We start from the raw sequence: 22,342 nt of genomic DNA, 5'->3' as shown, positions 1-22,342 counted from the left end.
TCCTATGTACAAGAATATAACTACTATAATACTGCCCCTATGTGCAAGAATATAACTACTGTAATACTGCCCCCTATGTATAAGAATATAACTACTATAATACTGCCCCCTATGTACAAGAATATAACTACTATAATACTGCCTCCTATGTACAAGAATATAACTACTATAATACTGCTCCTATGCACAAGAATATAACTACTATAATACTGCCTCCTATGTAAAAGAATATAACCACTATAATACTGCCTCCTAGTACAAGAATATAACTACTATAATACTGCTCCTATGTACAAGAATATGACTACTGTAATACTGCCCCCTATGTACAAGAACATAACTACTATAATACTACTCCTATGTACAAGAATATAACTACTATAATACTGCCCCCTATGTACAAGAATATAACTACTATAATACTACTCCTATGTACAAGAATATAACTACTATAATACAACTTTTGTGTACAACAATATAACTACTATAATACTGCCCCCTATGTACAAGAATATAACTACTATAATACTGCCTCCTATGTACAAGAATATAACTAATATAATACTGCCCATTATGTACAAGAATATAACTACTATATTACTGCCCCCTATGTACAAGAATATAACTACTATAATACTGTCCCCTATGTACAAGAATATAACTACTATAATACTGCTCCTTATGTACAAGAATATAACTACTATAATACTGCCCCCTATGTACAAGAATATAACTACTATAATACTGCCCCCTATGTACAAGAATATAACTACTATAATACTGCCTCCTATGTACAAAAATGTAACTACTATAATACTACCCCTATGTACAAGAATATAACTACTATAATACTGCCCCGTATGTACAAGAACATAACTACTGAAATACTGCCCCCTATGTACAAGAATATAACTACTAAAATACAGCCTGCTATGTACAAGAATATTACTACTGTAATACTGCCCCGTATGTACAAGAATATAACTACTATAATACTGGCCTTTATATACAAGAATATAACTACTATAATATTGCCCCCTATGTACAATATAACTACTATAATACTGACCCCCTATGTACAAGAATATAACTACTATAATACTGCCCTTTATGTACAAGACTATAACTACTATAATACTGCCTCCTATGTACAAGAATAGAACTACTATAATACTGCCCTTATGTACAAGATTATAACTACTATAATACGGCCCCTATGTACAAGAATAGAACTACTATAATACTGCCCCCTATGTAAAAAAAATATAACTACTATAATACTGCCCCCTATGTACAAGAATATAACTACTGTAATACTGCCCCCTATGTGAAAAAATATAACTACTATAATACTGCCCTCTATGTACAAGAATATAACTACTATAATACTGCCTTCTATATACAAGAGTATAACTACTATAATACTAACCACTATGTACAAGAATATAACTACCACAATACTGCGCCTATGTACAAGAATATACCTACTATAATACTGCCCCCTATGTACAAGAATATGACTACTATAATACTGCCTCCTATGTACAAGAATAGAACTACTATAATACTGCCCCTATGTACAAGAATAGAACTGCTATAATACTGCCTCCTATGTACAAGAATATAAATACTATCATACTGCCCTTTATATACAAGAATATAACTACTATAATACTGCCCCCTATGTACAATATAACTACTATAATACTGCCCCCTATGTACAAGAATAGAACTACTATAATACTGCTCCTATGTACAAGAATATGACTACTATAATACTGCCCCCTATGTACAAGAATATAACTACTATAATACTGCCCCCTATGTACAAGAATATTACTACTATAATACTGCTCTCTATGTACAAGAATATAACTACTATATTACTGCCCCCTATGTACAAGAATATAACTACTATAATACTGCCCCCCATGTACAAGAATATAACTACTATAATACTGCCCCCTATGTACAAGAATATAACTACTATAATACTACTATGTACAAGAATATACCTACTATAATACTGCCCCCTATGTACAAGAATATGACTACTATAATACTGCACCCTATGTACAAGAATATAACTACTATAATACTACTATGTACAAGAATATACCTACTATAATACTGCCCCCTTTGTACAAAAATATAACTACTATAATACTGCCCATTATGTACAGGAATATAACTACTATAATACTACGCCCTATGAACCAGAATATAACTGCTATAATACTGCCCCCTATGTACAAGAATATAACTACTATAATACTGCCCCCTATGTACAAGAATATAACTTCTATAATACTACGCCCTATGTACAAGAATATAACTACTATAATACTGCCCCCTATGTACAAGAATATAACTACTATAGTACTGCCCCCTTTGTACAAGAGTATAACTACTATAATACTGCTCCCTATGTACACGAATATAACTACTATAATACTGCCTCCTATGTACAAGAATATAACTACTGTAATACTGCCCCCTATGTACAAGAATATAACTGCTATAATACTGACCCCTATGTACAAGAATAAAACTACTATAATAGTGCTCCTATGTACAAGAATATAACTACTATAATACTGCCCCCTATGTACAAGAATATAACTACTATAGTACTGCCCCCTATGTACAAGAGTATAACTACTATAATACTGCTCCCTATGTACACGAATATAACTTCTATAATACTACGCCCTATGCACAAGAATATAACTACTATAATACTGTCCCCTATGTACAAGAATAAAACTACTATAATACTGCTCCTATGTACAAGAATATAACTACTATAATACTGCCCCCTATGTACAAGAATATAACTACTATAATACTGCCCCCTATGTACAAGAATATAACTACTATAATACCGCCCTTTATGCACAAGAATATAACTACTATAATACTGCCCCCTATGTACAAGAATATAACTACTATAATACTGCCTCCTATGTACAATAATACAACTACTATAATACTGCCTCCTATGTCCAAGAATAGAACTACTATAATACTGCCCCTATGTACAAGAATATTACTACTGTAATACTGCCCCGTATGTACAAGAATATAACTACTGTAATACTGCCCCCTATGTACAAGAATATAACTACTATAATACTGCCCCCTATGTACAATATAACTACTATAATCCTGCCCCCTATGTACAAGAATATAACTACAATAATACTGCTCATATGTACAATAATATGACTACTATAATACTGCCCCCTATGTACAAGAATATAACTACTATAAAACTGCCCCCTATGTACAAGAATATAACTACTCTAATATTGCTCCTATGTACAAAAATATAACTACTATAATACTGCCCCTATGTACAAGAATATAACTACTGTAATACTGCCTCCAATGTACAAGAATATAAATACTATCATACTGCCCTTTATATACAAGAATATAACTACTATAATACTGCCCCCTATGTACAATATAACTACTATAATACTGCCCCCTATGTACAAGAATATAACTACTATAATACTGCTCCTATGTACAAGAATATGACTACTATAATACTGCCCCCTATGTACAAGAATATAACTACTATAATACTGCCCCCTATGTACAAGAATATGACTACTATAATACTGCCCCCTATGTACAAGAATATAACTACTATAATACCACTATGTACAAGAATATAACTACTATAATACTGCCCCCTATGTACAAGAATATAACTACTATAATATTGCTCCTATGTACAAAAATATAACTACTATAATACTGCCCATTATGTACAGGAATATAACTACTATAATACTACGCCCTATGTACAAGAATATAACTACTATAATACTGCTCCTATGTACAAGTATATAACTGCTATAATACTGCCCCCTATGTACAAGAATATAACTACTATAATACTGCCCCCTATGTACAAGAATATAACTTCTATAATACTACGCCCTATGTACAAGAATATAACTACTATAATACTGCCCCCTATGTACAATATAACTACTATAATACTGCCCCCTATGTACAGTATACCTACTATAATACTGCCCCCTATGTACAAGAAAATAACTACTATAATACTGCCCTTTATGTACAAGAATATAACTACTATAATACTGCCCTTTATGTACAAGAGTATAACTACTATAATACTGCCTCCTATGTACAAGAATATAACTACTATAATACTGCCACATATGTACAAGAATATAACTACTATAATACTGCCCCCTATGTACAAGAATATAACTACTATAATACTGTCCCCTATGTACAAGAATATAACTACTATAATACTGCCCCCTATGTACAATATAACTACTATAATACTGCCCCCTATGTACAAGAAAATAATTACTATAATACTGCCCCTTATGTACAAGAATATAACTACTATAATACTGCCTCCTATGTACAAGAATAGAACTACTATAATACTGCCCCCTATGTACAAGAATATAACTACTATAATACAGCCCCCTATGTACAAGAATATAACTACTATATTACAGCCCCCTATGTACAAGAATATAACTATTATAATACTGCCCTTTATGTACAAGAATATAACTACTATAATACTGCCCTTTATGTACAAGTGTATAACTACTATAATACTGCCTCCTATGTACAAGAATAGAACTACTATAATACTGCCCCCTATGTACAAGAATATAACTACTATTATAAAACTCCTTATGTACAAGAATATAACTACTATAATACTGCCCCCTATGTGCAGGAATATAACTACTATAATACTGCTCCTATGTACAAGAATATAACTACTATAATACTGCCCCCTTTGTAAAAAAAAATAACTACTATAATACTGCCCCCTATGTACAAGAATATAACTACTGTAATACTGCTCCTATGTACAAGAATATAACTACTATAATACTGCCCCCTATGTACAAGAATATAACTACTATAATACTGCCCCCTATGTACAAGAACATAACTACTATAATTCTGCCTCCTATGTACAAGAATATAACTACTATAATAATGGCCCCTTTGTACAGGAATATAACTACTATAATACTACGCCCTATGTAGAAGAATATAACTGCTATAATACTGCTCCCCTATGTACAAGACTATAACTACTATAATACTGTCCCCTATGTACAAGTATATAACTACTATAATACTGCTCCTTATGTACAAGAATATAGCTACTATAATACTGCCCCCTAGGTACAAGAATATAACTACTATAATTCTGCCCCCTAGGTACAAGAATATAACTACTATAATACTGCCTCCTATGTAGAAGAATATAACTACTATAATACTGCTCCCCATGTACAAGACTATAACTACTATAATACTGCCTACTATGTACAAAAATATAATTACGATAATACTGCCCCCTATGTACAAGAGTATAACTCCTATAATACTGCCTCCTATGTACAAGAGTATAACTCCTATAATACTCCTCCTATGTACAAGAATATAACTACTATAATACTTCTCCCCTATGTACAAGAATATAACTGCTATAATACTGCGCCCTATGTACAAGAATATAACTGCTATAATACTGCGCCCTATGTACAATATAACTACTATAATACTGCCCCCTATGTACAAGAATAGAACTACTATAAAACTGCCCCCTATGTACAAGAATATAACTACTATAATACTGCCTCCTATGTACAAGAATAGAACTACTATAAAACTGCCCCCTATGTACAAGAATATAGCTACTATAATACTGCCCCCTATGTACAAGTATATAACTACTATAATACTGCCCCCTATGTACAAGAATATAACTACTATAATACTGCTCCTATGCACAGGAATATAACTACTATAATACTGCTCCCTATATGCAAAAATAGAATTATTATAATACTTCTCCCTATGTACAAGAATATAACTACTATAATACTGCCCCCTATGTACACGAATATAATTACTATAATACTGCCTCCTATGTACAAAAATATAACTACTATAATACTGCCCCCTATGTACAAAAATATAACTACTATAATACTGCCCCCTATGTACAAGAGTATAACTATTATAATACTGCCCCCTATGTACAAGAATATAACTACTATAATACTGCCCCCTATGTACAATATAACTACTATAATACTGCCCCCTATGTACAAGAATATAACTAGTATAATACTGCCCTTTATGTACAAGAATATAACTACTACAATACTGCCTCCTATATACAAGAATATAACTACTATAATACTGCCCCCTGTGTACAAGAATATAACTACTATAATACTACCCCCTATGTACAATATAACTACTATAATACTGCCCCTATGTACAAGAATATAACTACTATAATACTGCCCCCTATGTACAAGAATATGACTACTATAATACTGCCCCCTATGTACAAGAATAGAACTACTATAATACTACTATGTACAAGAATATAACTACTATAATACTGCCCCCTATGTACAAGAATATAACTACTATAATACTGCCCCCTATGTACAAAAATATAACTACTATAATATTGCTCCTATGTACAAGAATATAACTACTATAATACTGCCCCCTATGTAAAAGAATTTAACTACTATATTACTGCCCCCCAATGTACAAGAATATAACTACTATAATACTGACTCCTATGTACAAGAATATAACTACTATAATACTGCCCCCTATATACCAGAATGTAACTACTAGAATACTGCCCCTATGTACATGAATATAACTACTATAATACTGCCCCCTATGTACAAGCATATAACTACTATAATACTGCCCCTATGTACAGGAATATAACTACTATAATACTGCCCCCTATGTACAAGAATATAACTACTATAATACTGCCCCCTATGTACAAGAATAGAACTACTATAATACTACTATGTACAAGAATATAACTACTATAATACTGCCCCCTATGTACAAGAATATAACTACTATAATACTGCCTCCTATGTACAAGAATATAACTACTATAATACTGCCCCCTATGTACAAGAATATAACTACTATAATAATGGCCCTAATGTACAGGAATATAACTACTATAATCCTGCTCCCTATGTAAAAGAATATAACGTCTATAATACTACGCCCTATGTACAAGAATATAACTACTATAATACTGCTTCCCATGTACAAGAATATAACTACTATAATACTATGCCCTATGTACAAGAATATATCTACTATAATACTGCCCCCTATGTACAAGAATATAACTACTATAATACTGCCCCCTATGTACAAGAATATAACTACTATAATACTGCTCCCCTATGTACAAGACTATAGCTACTATAATACTGTCCCCTATGTACAAGAATATAACTACTATAATACTGCCCCTATGTACAAGAATATAACTACTATAATACTGCCCCCTATGTACAAGAATATAACTACTATAATACTGCCCCCTATGTACAAGAATATAACTACTATAATACTGCCTCGTATGTACAAGAATATAACTACTATAATACTGCTCTCCATGCACAAGAGTATAACTACTATAATACTGCCTACTATGTAGAAGAATATAATTACGATAATACTGCCCCCTATGTACAAGAATATAACTACTATAATACTGCCTCCTATGTAAAAGAATATAACTACTATAATACTGCCCCCTATGTACAAGAATATAACTACTATAATACTGCCCCTATGGACAAGAATATAACTACTATAATACTGCGCCTATGTACAAGAATATACCTACGATAACACTGCCCCCTATGTACAAGAATATGACTACTATAATACTGCCCCTATGTACAAGAATATAACTGCTATAATACTGCGCCTTATGTACAATCTAACTACTATAATACTGCCCCCTATGTACAAGAATATAACAACTATAAAACTGCCCCCTATGTACAAGAATATAACTACTATAATACTGCCCTTTATGTACAAGAATATAACTACTATAATACTGCCCCCTATGTACAAGAATATAACTACTATAGAACTGCCCTTTATGTACAAGAATAGAACTACTATAATACTGCCCTTTATGTACAAGAGTATAACTACTATAATACTGCCTCCTATGTACAAGAATATAACTACTATAATACTGCCTCCTATGTACAAGAATATAACTACTATAATACTGCCTCCTATGTACAAGAATATAACTACTATAATACTGCCTCCTATGTACAAGAATATAACTACTATAATACTGCCTCCTATGTACAAGAATATAACTACTATAATACTGCTCCCTATTTGGAAAAATATAACTATTATAATACTTCTCCCTATGTACAAGAATATAACTACTATAATACTGACTCCTATGTACAAGAATATAACTACTATAATACTGCCCCCTATGTACAAGAATATAACTACTATAATACTGCCCCCTATGTACAAGAATATAACTACTATAATACTGCCCCCTATGTACAAGAATATAACTACTATAATACTGCCCCCTATGTACAAGAATATAACTACTATAATACTGCCCCCTATGTACAAGAATATAACTACTATAATACTGCCCCCTATGTACAAGAATATAACTAATATAATACTGCTCCTATGTACAAGAAAGTAACTACTATAATACTGCCCCCTATGTACAGGAATATAACTACTATAATACTACTCCTATGTACAAGAATATAACTACTATAATACTGCCCCCTATGTACAATATAACTACTATAATACTGCCCTTTGTGTACAAGAATATAACTACTACAATACTGCTCCCTATGTATAAGAATATAACTACTATAATACTGCCCACTATGTACAAGAATATAACTACTATAATACTGCCTCCTATGTACAAGAATATAACTACAATAATACTGCCCCCTATGTATAAGAATATAACTACTATAATACTGCCCCCTATGTATAAGAATATAACTACTATAATACTGCTCCCTATGTACAAGAATATAACTACTATAATACTGCCCCCTTTGTACAAGAATATAACTACTATAATACTGCCCCCTATGTACAAGAATATAACTACTATAATACTGCCCCCTATGTACAAGAATATAACTACTATAATATTGCCCCCTATGTACAAGAATATAAATACTAAAATACTGCCCCTATGGACAAGAATATTACTACTGTAATACTGCCCCCTATGTACAAGAATATAACTACTATAATACTGCCCCCTATGTACAAGAATATAACTACTATAATACTGCCCCCTATGTACAAGAATATAACTACTATAATACTGCTCCCTATATACAAGAATATAAATACTAAAATACTGCCCCTATGTACAAGAATATGACAACTATAATACTGCCCCTATGTACAAGAATATAACTACTATAATACTGCACCTATGTACAATAATATACCTACGATAACACTGCCCCCTATGTACAAGAATATGACTACTATAATACTGCCCCCTATGAACAAGAATATAACTGCTATAATACTGCTCCCTATGTACAAGAATATAACTACTATAATACTGCCCCCTATGTACAAGGATATAACTACTATAATACTGCCCCTATGTACAAGAATATAACTACTATAATACTGCTCCCTATGTATAAGAATATAACTACTATAATACTGCCCCCTATGTACAAGAATATAACTACTATAATACTGTCCCCTATGTACAAGAATATAAGTACTATAATACTGCTCCTATGTACAAGAATATAACTACTATAATACTGCCCACTATGTACAAGAATATAACTACTATAATACTGCCCCCTATGTACAAGGATATAACTACTATAATACTGCCCCTATGTACAAGAATATAACTACTATAATACTGCCCCTATGTACAAGAATATAGCTACTATAATATTGCCCCCTATGTACAAGAATATAACTACTATAATATTGCCCCCTATGTACAAGAATATAAATACTAAAATACTGCCCCCTATATACAAGAATATAACTACTATAATACTGCCTCCTGTGTACAAGAATATAACTACTATAATACTGCTGCCTATGTACAAGAATATAACTACTATAATACTGCCCCCTATGTACAAGAATATAACTACTATAATACTGCTCCTATGTACAGGAATATAACTACTATAATACTGCCCCCTATATACAAGAATATAACTACTATAATACTGCCTCCTGTGTACAAGAATATAACTACTATAATACTGCTGCCTATGTACAAGAATATAACTACTATAATATTGCCCCCTATATACAAGAATATAACTACTATAATACTGCCTCCTGTGTACAAGAATATAACTACTATAATACTGCTGCCTATGTACAAGAATATAACTACTATAATACTGCCCCCTATGTACAAGAATATAACTACTATAATACTGCTCCTATGTACAGGAATATAACTACTATAATACTGCCCCCTATATACAAGAATATAACTACTATAATACTGCCTCCTGTGTACAAGAATATAACTACTATAATACTGCTGCCTATGTACAAGTATATAACTACTATAATACTGCCCCCTATGGACAAGAATATAACTACTATAATACTGCCTCCTATGTACAAGAATATGACAACTATAATACTGCCCCCTATGTACAAGAATATAACTACTATAATTCTGCTCCCTATGTACAAGAATATAACTACTATAATACCGCCCTTTATGCACAAGAATATAACTACTATAATACTGCCCCCTATGTACAAGAATAGAACTACTATAATACTGCCTCCTATGTACAAGAATAGAACTACTATAATACTGCCCCCTATGTACCAGAATATAACTACTATAATACTGCCCCCTATATACAAGAATATAACTATTATAATACTGCCTCCTATGTACAAGAATATAACTACTATAATACTGCCCTTTATGTACAAGAATAGAACTACTATAATACTGCCCCTATGTACAAGAATATAACTGCTATAATACTGCCCCCTATGTACAAGAATATAACTACTATAATACAGCCCCCTATGTACAAGAATATAACTACTATAATACTGCCCCCTATGTACAAGAATATAACAACTGTAATACTGCCTCCTATGTACAAGAATATAAATACTATTATACTGCCCTTTATATACAAGAATATAACTACTATAATACTGCCCCCTATGTACAAGACTATAACTACTATAATACAGCTCCCTATGTACAAGAATATAACTACTATAATACTGCCCCCTATGTACAAGAATATAACTAGTATAATACTGCCCCCTATGTACAAGAATATATCTACTATAATACAGCTCCCTATGTACAAGAATATAACTACTATAATACTACTATGTACAAGAATATACCTACTATAACACTGCCCCCTATGTACAAGAATATACCTACTATAATACTGACCGCTATGTACAAGAATATAACTACTATAATACTGCCCCCTATGTACAAGAATATAACTACTATAATACTGCCCCCTATGTACAAGAATATAACTACTATAATACTGCCTCCCATGTACAAGAATATAACTACTATAATACTGCGCCCTATGTACAAGAATATAACCACTATAATACTGCCCCTATGTACAAGAATATAACTACTATAATACTGCCCCTATGTACAAGAATATAACTACTATAATACTGCCTCCTATGTACAAGTATATAACTACTATAATAGTGCCCTCCATGTACAAGAATATAATTACTATAATACTGCCCCTATGTACAAGAATATATTTCTACTATAATACTGCCTCCTATGTACAAGAATGTAACTACTATAATACTGCCTCCTATGTACAAGAATATAACTACTATAATACTGCCCCCTATGTACAAGAATATAACTACTATAATACTACCTCCTATGTACAAGAATATAACTACTATAATACTGCCCCCTATGTACAAGAATATAACTACTATAACACTGCTTCCTATGTACAAGTATATAACTACTATAATACTGCCCCTATGTACAAGAATATAACTGCTATAATACTGCTCCTATGTACAAGAATATAACTACTATAATACTGCTCCTTATGTACAAGAATATAACTACTATAATACTGCCCCCATGTACAAGAATATAACTACTATAATACTGCCCCTATGTACAAGAATATAACTGCTATAATATTGCTCCTATGTACAAGAATATAACAACTATAATACTGCTCCCTATGTACAAGAATATAACTACTATAATACTGCTCCCTATGTACAAGAATATAACTACTGTAATACTGCCCCTTATGTAGAAGAATATAAATACTATAATACTGCCCCCTATGTACAAGAATATAACTACTATAATACTGCCCCCTATGTACAAGAATATAACTACTGTAATACTGTCCTCCTATGTACAAGAATATAACTGCTATAATACTGCCCCCTATGTACAAGAATATAACTACTATAATACTGCCCCCTTTGTACAAGAATATAACTACTATAATACTGCCCCCTATGTACAAGAATATAACTACTATAATACTGCTCCCTATGTACAAGAATATAACTACTATAATACTGCTCCTATGTACAAGAATATAACTACTATAATACTGCCCCCTATGTACAAAAATATAACTACTATAATACTGCCCCCTATGTACAAGAATATAACTACTATAATACTGCCTCCTATGTACAAGAATATAACTACTATAATACTGCCCCCTATGTACAAGAATATAACTACTATAATACTGCCCCCTATGTACAAGAATATAACTACTATAATACTGCCACCTATGTACAAGAATATAACAACTATAATACTGCCCCCTATGTACAAGAATATATCTACTATAATACTGCCCCCTATGTACAAGAATATAACTACTATAATACTGCCCCTATGTACAGGAATATAACTCCTATAATACTGCCCTCTATGTACAAGAATATAACTACTATAATACTGCCCCCTATGTACAAGAATATAACTCCTATAATACTGTCCCCTATGTACAAGAATATAACTACTATAATACTGCCCCTATGTACAAGAATATAAGTACTATAATACTGCCCCTATGTACAAGAATATAACTACTATAATACTGCTCCCTATGTACAAGAATATAACTACTATAATACTGCTCCCTATGTACAAGAATATAACTACTATAATACTGCTCCTATGTACAGGAATATAACTCCTATAATACTGCCCTCTATGTACAAGAATATATCTCCTATAATACTGTCCCCTATGTACAAGAATATAACTACTATAATACTGCCCCTATGTACAAGAATATAAGTACTATAATACTGCCCCTATGTACAAGAATATAAGTACTATAATACTGCCCCTATGTACAAGAATATAACCACTATAATACTGCCCCTATGTACAAGAATATAACCACTATAATACTGCCACCTATGTACAAGAATATAACTACTATAATACTGCTCCTATGTACAGGAATATAACTCCTATAATACTGCCCTCTATGTACAAGAATATATCTCCTATAATACTGTCCCCTATGTACAAGAATATAACTACTATAATACTGCCCCCTATGTACAAGAATATACCTACTATAATACTGACCGCTATGTACAAGAATATAACTACTATAATACTGCCCCCTATGTACAAGAATATAACTACTATAATACTGCCCCCTATGTACAAGAATATAACTACTATAATACTGCCTCCCATGTACAAGAATATAACTACTATAATACTGCGCCCTATGTACAAGAATATAACCACTATAATACTGCCCCTATGTACAAGAATATAACTACTATAATACTGCCCCTATGTACAAGAATATAACTACTATAATACTGCCTCCTATGTACAAGTATATAACTACTATAATAGTGCCCTCCATGTACAAGAATATAATTACTATAATACTGCCCCTATGTACAAGAATATATTTCTACTATAATACTGCCTCCTATGTACAAGAATGTAACTACTATAATACTGCCTCCTATGTACAAGAATATAACTACTATAATACTGCCCCCTATGTACAAGAATATAACTACTATAATACTACCTCCTATGTACAAGAATATAACTACTATAATACTGCCCCCTATGTACAAGAATATAACTACTATAACACTGCTTCCTATGTACAAGTATATAACTACTATAATACTGCCCCTATGTACAAGAATATAACTGCTATAATACTGCTCCTATGTACAAGAATATAACTACTATAATACTGCTCCTTATGTACAAGAATATAACTACTATAATACTGCCCCCATGTACAAGAATATAACTACTATAATACTGCCCCTATGTACAAGAATATAACTGCTATAATATTGCTCCTATGTACAAGAATATAACAACTATAATACTGCTCCCTATGTACAAGAATATAACTACTATAATACTGCTCCCTATGTACAAGAATATAACTACTGTAATACTGCCCCTTATGTAGAAGAATATAAATACTATAATACTGCCCCCTATGTACAAGAATATAACTACTATAATACTGCCCCCTATGTACAAGAATATAACTACTGTAATACTGTCCTCCTATGTACAAGAATATAACTGCTATAATACTGCCCCCTATGTACAAGAATATAACTACTATAATACTGCCCCCTTTGTACAAGAATATAACTACTATAATACTGCCCCCTATGTACAAGAATATAACTACTATAATACTGCTCCCTATGTACAAGAATATAACTACTATAATACTGCTCCTATGTACAAGAATATAACTACTATAATACTGCCCCCTATGTACAAAAATATAACTACTATAATACTGCCCCCTATGTACAAGAATATAACTACTATAATACTGCCTCCTATGTACAAGAATATAACTACTATAATACTGCCCCCTATGTACAAGAATATAACTACTATAATACTGCCCCCTATGTACAAGAATATAACTACTATAATACTGCCACCTATGTACAAGAATATAACAACTATAATACTGCCCCCTATGTACAAGAATATATCTACTATAATACTGCCCCCTATGTACAAGAATATAACTACTATAATACTGCCCCTATGTACAGGAATATAACTCCTATAATACTGCCCTCTATGTACAAGAATATAACTACTATAATACTGCCCCCTATGTACAAGAATATAACTCCTATAATACTGTCCCCTATGTACAAGAATATAACTACTATAATACTGCCCCTATGTACAAGAATATAAGTACTATAATACTGCCCCTATGTACAAGAATATAACTACTATAATACTGCTCCCTATGTACAAGAATATAACTACTATAATACTGCTCCCTATGTACAAGAATATAACTACTATAATACTGCTCCTATGTACAGGAATATAACTCCTATAATACTGCCCTCTATGTACAAGAATATATCTCCTATAATACTGTCCCCTATGTACAAGAATATAACTACTATAATACTGCCCCTATGTACAAGAATATAAGTACTATAATACTGCCCCTATGTACAAGAATATAAGTACTATAATACTGCCCCTATGTACAAGAATATAACCACTATAATACTGCCCCTATGTACAAGAATATAACCACTATAATACTGCCACCTATGTACAAGAATATAACTACTATAATACTGCTCCTATGTACAGGAATATAACTCCTATAATACTGCCCTCTATGTACAAGAATATATCTCCTATAATACTGTCCCCTATGTACAAGAATATAACTACTATAATACTGCCCCTATGTACAAGAATATAAGTACTATAATACTGCCCCTATGTACAAGAATATAACTACTGTAATACTGTCCCCTATGTACAAGAATATAACTACTATAATACTGCCCCTATGTACAAGAATATAAGTACTATAATACTGCCCCTATGTACAAGAATATAACCACTATAATACTGCCCCTATGTACAAGAATATAACTACTATAATACTGCCCCCTATGTACAAGAATATAACTACTATAATACTGCCCCCTATGTACAAGAATATAACTACTGTAATACTGTCCCCTATGTACAAGAATATAACTACTATAATACAGCCCCCTATGTACAAGAATATAACTACTATAATACTACTCCTTTGTACAAGAATATAACTACTATAATACTGCCCCTATGTACAAGAATATAAGTACTATAATACTGCCCTTATGTACAAGAATATAACTACTATAATACTGCTCCCTATGTACAAGAATATAACTACTATAATACTGCTCCCTATGTACAAGAATATAACCACTATAATACTGCCCCCTATGTACAAGAATATAACTACTATAATACTGCCCCCTATGTACAAGAATATAACTACTATAATACTGCCCCCTATGTACAAGAATATAACTACTATAATACTGCTCCCATATGTGCAAGAATATAACTACTATAATACTGCTCCCATATGTGCAAGAATATAACTACAATAATACTGCCCCCCTATGTACAAGAATATAACTACTATAATACTGCCCCTATGTACAAGAATATAACTACTATAATACTGCCCCCTATGTACAAGAATATAACTACTATAATACTGCCCCCTATGTACAAGAATATAACTACTATAATTCTGCCCCCTATGTACAAGAATATAACTACTAGTCATTCAGTCAAATATTCAGTCCAATCATCTGTTACGCACAGGGTTTGTAACAAGGGGGCGCTCTAATAGCTATCTATAGATATATAAAGGGTCAGAACAGAAATGTCTCCCATCATCTATTATACTCAGGACTGTAACAAGGAGGCACTCTAATAACTATGCATAGATATATCAGGGGTCAGTACAGAGATCTCTTCCATCATCTATTATACCCAGGACTGTAACAAGGGGGCTGTAATAACTATGTATCGATAAATAATGGGTCAGTACAGAGATCTCTCCTATCATCTATTATGCCCAGGACTGTAACAAGGGGGCGCTCTAATAACTATGTATAGATATATCAGGGGTCAGTACAGAGATCTCTCCTATCATATATTATACCCAGGACTGTAACAAGGGGGTGCTCTAATAACTATGTATAATATATCAGGGGTCAGTACAGAGAACTCTCCCATCATCTATTATACCCAGGACTGTAACAAAGGGGCGCTCTAATAACTATGTATAGATATATCAGGGGTCAGTACAGAGATATCTTTCATCATCTATTATACCCAGGACTATAACAAGAGGGCGCTCTAATAACTATGTTTAATATATCAGGGATCAGTACAGAGATCTCTACCATCATCTATTATACCCAGGACTGTAAGAAGAGGGCACTCTAGTAACTATGTATAGATATATCAGGGGTCAGTACAGAGATCTCTCCCATCATCTATTATACCAAGGACTGTAAGAAGAGGGCACTCTAGTAACTATGTATAGATATATCAGGGGTCAGTACAGAGATCTCTCCTATCATATATTATACCCAGGACTGTAACAAGGGGGTGCTCTAATAACTATGTATAATATATCAGGGGTCAGTACAGAGAACTCTCCCATCATCTATTATACCCAGGACTGTAACAAAGGGGCGCTCTAATAACTATGTTTAATATATCAGGGATCAGTACAGAGATCTCTACCATCATCTATTATACCCAGGACTGTAACAAGGGGGCGCTCTAATAACTATGTATAGATATATCAGGGGTCAGTACAGAGATCTCCCCCATCATCTATTATACCCAGGACTGTAACAAGGGGGCGCTCTAATAACTATGTATAATATATCAGGGATCAGTACAGAGATATCTTTCATCATCTATTATACCCAGGACTATAACAAGAGGGCGCTCTAATAACTATGTTTAATATATCAGGGATCAGTACAGAGATCTCTACCATCATCTATTATACCCAGGACTGTAACAAGGGGGCGCTCTAATAACTATGTATAGATATATCAGGGGTCAGTACAGAGATCTCCCCCATCATCTATTATACCCAGGACTGTAACAAGGGGGCGCTCTAATAACTATGTATAGATATATCAGAGGTCAGTACAGAGATCTCTGCCATCATCTATTATACCTAGGACTGTAACAAGGGGGCGCTCTAATAACTATGTATAATATATCAGGGGTCAGTACAGAAATCTCTCCTATCATCTATTATACCCAGGACTGTAACAAGTGTGCGCTCTAATAACTATGTATAGATATGTCACGTATCAGTGCAGAGATCTCTCCCATCATCTATTATACCCAGGACTGTAACAAGGGGGCGCTCTAATAACTATGTATAGATATATCAGCGGTCAGTACAGAGATCTCTCCCATCATCTATTATACCCAGAACAGTAACAAGGGGGCCCTCTAATAACTATGTATAACATATCAGGGGTCAGTACAGAGATCTCTCCCATCATCTATTATACCCAGGACTGTAAGATGAGGGCACTCTAATAACTATGTATAGATATATCAGGGGTCAGTACAGAGATCTCTTCCATCATCTACTATACCCAAGACTGTAACAAGGAGGCGCTCTAATAACTATGTATAATATATCAGGGGTCAGTACACAGATCTCTCCCATCATCTATTATACCCAGGACTGTATCAAGGGTGCGCTTTATTACCTATGTATAATATATCAGGGGTCAGTACAGAGATCTCTCCCATCATCTATTTTACGGAGGACTGTAAGACCATGGTGCTCTATTAACTATGTATAGATACAACAGTGGTCAGTACTGAGATCTCTCTCATCATCTATTATACCCAAGACTGTAACAAGGGGGCGCTCTAATAACTATGTATAGATATATCAGGGTTCAGTACAGAGACCTCTCCCATCATCTATTATACCCAGGACTGTAACAAGGGGGCGCTCTAATAACTATGTATAGATATATGAGGGGTCAGTACAGAGATCTCTCCTATCATCTATTATTCCCAGGACTGTAACAAGGGGGCGCTCTAATAACTATGTATGATATATCAGGGGTCAGTACAGAGATCTCTCCCATCATCTATTATACCCAGGACTGTACCAAGGTGGCGCTCTAATCACTATGTATAGATATATCAGGGGTCAGTACAGAGATCTCTCCCATCATCTATTATACCCAGGACTGTAACAAGGTGGCGCTCTAATCACTATGTATAGATATATCAGGGGTCAGTACAGAGATCTCTCCCATCATCTATTATACCCACGACTGTAACAAGGGGGCGCTCTAATAACTATGTATAGATATATCAGGGGTCAGTACAGAGATCTCTCCCACCATCTATTATACCTAGGACTGTAACAAGGTGGCGCTCTAATCACTATGTATGGATACATCTGGCATACATTACTCGGCGGTTGGTGATCCGGGGATTGTTCCGATTGCTAGATTGGAGTCGGGAAGGAATCTTTTCAATTAAATGAAGAAAATCGTTTTCTACCTCTTTGGGGTATTTGCATTCAATGGATTTGCAGATGTGCCAGCAGTTGGCACTCCACCAATGAAATAGTGGTAGGTCATCAGCTGGCATGCTGTACAAGGTGCCTTAACTGTTAGGGTGGTTCCACACAGGTGACAAAATTGTGCGATGTTCTTGCGTTTGGGACAGCGGTACAAATCGCGTGTGTGTGACGCCCGTGCTTTCCGGAGGGTTCCTTCGCATTAGTGATGTTTTGGTGCCCATGTTTCCCTATGGAGCCTTTTTCTCAGTTGCATCGCATTACATGAACAGGCGGCGCTCAGCCAATCAGAGGCAGGTGGAGATTTCAAATCCCTGACCAGGAAGAGCTGCCTGAAGACAACTGCCGGGAGAAGATGTGGCGGAGCTGACGGCGCTTCTTAGGTGATGTACTTGGGTTGTTTTCTGCAGCTCGGGCTTGTTTTTGCACGCGCTGCTACAAAGTTGCACAACTATGTAACACCATGTGCGAATTTGTAGCGACAAAAAAATCGCAATATAGCCACACAAGAACGCAGCGCTATCGCACGGACCACTGCTGCGATTTTCCTGCAGCCATTTCGCGTCGCCCATGTGTAACAGGTCTTATACTCATGAGCTTTTTTTCTACAGGCAGCTTGGCTCCCCATTCTCAGACATTAGAAGTCTACTCAAACTCAGTAATCAGGTTCTCCATGGAAAACACTATTGATGACCCACGCGCCGCCCTCTGTGTAGTGGCCGGTGCTTGTAACTGCAGCTCACCTTGATTTCAAGGAGACCCCAGCCTGCAGTTACAAGTGCCGGCCGCCCTGACCTCTGCGTATTTGCGGCGCTGACAACTTGCGCCTGGTCAGCTAATTGGTCAGTGTCCCAAGCGTCGGACCCCAGCCAATCAACTATTGATGACCCATCCTGACGACAAACATCAGTAGTATTTCAGTGGAAAACCCCTTTAATTGTGGCTGCTGGACACACGCTCCAATATTTCTAGGATGGGGAGCCGCGGCCAGGATGTGGACAGGAAGGACTGAGGACTACTTGGATCCTGTTTCTGGGGTCCTACAGCTTTCTGAGGGTAACAGTATGTCCCCGGTCCGTCTAGTTCAACCTGTTCGATATAGATAGTTGTATCAAGGGATGTCTTATGATTGAGCCGAGCCCGTAAACCTCTTTAGGTGGCACCCCAGCCAAAGAGCCCTTAGGTAGCCTCTTGGTCTTGTGACCTTTGGGATTGGCCACCCTGGGGTGCAGGACTGCAAGTTGGCAGTAGCTGCAGGTCCACATCTTTCTATGCATATAAGCTGCAGAAGACGGCTAGAGGCTATAACCTGCGAGCGGAGGAGGCGCTCATATTCTAGCTCCCAGGGGTCCTCCGTCTCAGGGTGCTTTTCCATGTAACGAGTGTTAGGTAAACGATGCCGCCACTCATCGCTGTGAGGCTCGCTCTGCAGAGGAGCATCGCTGACAGCGTGAGCGGCGAGGCGTCTGCAGGAGTGTTGGCTCCCCTCTCCATGCACTGGGAGCAGCGTCCGCTCACCACTGACCGACCGTTGGTTACACCGGAGGGCGTGGTGTTCAGGACTCCCGCTCAGTCATCCAACTTCTGCTTCTATGGAGTCGCTGCCTGTTCTCACCCACCCCTTTACTGTCTTCCATAACCTCTCCTCCTGTGTTGAGGATGACTTCACACTAGCGTGTTTTGTTTCCATCCAGCAGCCAATAGAAAATAGATGCAAATAGAAAGTTCTGCATTTGCTTCCATTTTCTTTCCGTTTAGCTGCTCTCCCAGTGGGACGGCAGACAGGAACAACAATGCTAGCGTGAACTGGCCCAACTCTCTTTGTGACCATTAGATTTTTATATTGGCGCCTTCTTCTACTATGGCAACGTTTACGTAGCTACGAAGAAAAAGAGCTGAAACTATAATACATGAAGGCTTCACTATCCTGCCGGCGGGCGGTGCACCGGGGTCGGGCATTGCCTGGCTTGGCATCGGGAGATGAAAAATGAAAAAACTAACAAAAGACAGAAGTGAATAATTCCCCCTGAAGGCTGCTGAGAGGAGGAACCAAACGGGAAGGAGCAAGCGCTTCTTACAGCAAACAGCCTCAGCACGTTGGCCACCATGATGGAGACTGAACTGGCAGAGGCTCCGATAACGCCAACCACTCTCTCCGGACGGCTCAGGATGGCAGGTTCTCCATTGGAGCATCGAATGTCGGAGGTGTCCTTCTGGATGAGAGCTTGGACAAACGTCAGCGACTGCTCCAGAGCGTAGGTGTCCCGAGAGCACGTGTCTAATATACGCGCCCCAAGGGTCAAATTAGGAAGGAGTTCAGGATCCCCATTAATCTGATCCAGCGCATATAACATAGCTTCCATCCGATGGACTCCAGCCTCCTTCTTCACCTCTCCACATGGGACTCCGGCAGGTCCCTTCGCATGGACCGGAAACAGACCTCCTAAGGTAATGTCCCCATCTATCTTAATTGAGTGAGGCTGAGTATTCTGCTGGGCCTCAACTCCCTGGAGGAAGAGGAGGAGAAGGACAAGCGCTCTGGCCGATGGTGGCAGTCCCATAGCTTCCTGAGACCCCCTCCAAGGAGGACTGAGAATCCTGGCGTGTCTGTCATTCAGGCTATATCCAAAACCGTATGACTGGCAGCGGTCTGTGGAGAAGAGAGATAAGGCATTGAAGACGGTGCGTGCAACCCCACAACATCAATGATGAGGAAGACATCACGGGGGTCATGTGTAGACAGACAGAAGAGGAAGGAGAAGCATGAGTGTGAATGAATGCAGAAGAGGGGCAGAGAGCAGCCAGCGCCCGGGGCGTCTCTGCATCTATTCTCTACATCCTATTTATAACTAGGAGCGCCCACAGATGGCGCCGCAGAGCGGGCTGCAATACAGCGAGGTGCTGCATGGGCTGCAATGTGAGAAAGGGCATATATAGCCCTGGAACGTCCACCAAGGTGACGCAGGACGTATGTAGCC

At 35.8% G+C, this 22,342-nt stretch overlaps 1 protein-coding gene across 1 annotated transcript in view; it reads right to left on the bottom strand.

Annotated features, from left to right (window-relative positions):
* LOC136579656 (metabotropic glutamate receptor 6-like) overlaps positions 1 to 21,742 on the bottom strand; it is a 90,357-nt gene extending 68,615 nt beyond the window's left edge. The window contains exon 1 of the mRNA XM_066579700.1: positions 21,443 to 21,742. Within this exon, the coding sequence (XP_066435797.1) occupies positions 21,443 to 21,727 (285 nt within the window). The 5' untranslated portion in view covers positions 21,728 to 21,742. The remainder of the gene's footprint in view (positions 1 to 21,442) is intronic.
* Between the last annotated feature and the right edge of the window lie 600 nt (positions 21,743 to 22,342).

This window comes from Eleutherodactylus coqui, chromosome 10, assembly GCF_035609145.1.
Source record: "Eleutherodactylus coqui strain aEleCoq1 chromosome 10, aEleCoq1.hap1, whole genome shotgun sequence".
Classification (NCBI taxonomy): Eukaryota; Metazoa; Chordata; class Amphibia; order Anura; family Eleutherodactylidae; genus Eleutherodactylus; species Eleutherodactylus coqui.
The sequence above is the reverse complement of the archived record's forward strand: the minus strand, read 5'-3'. Positions and strand labels throughout refer to the sequence as shown.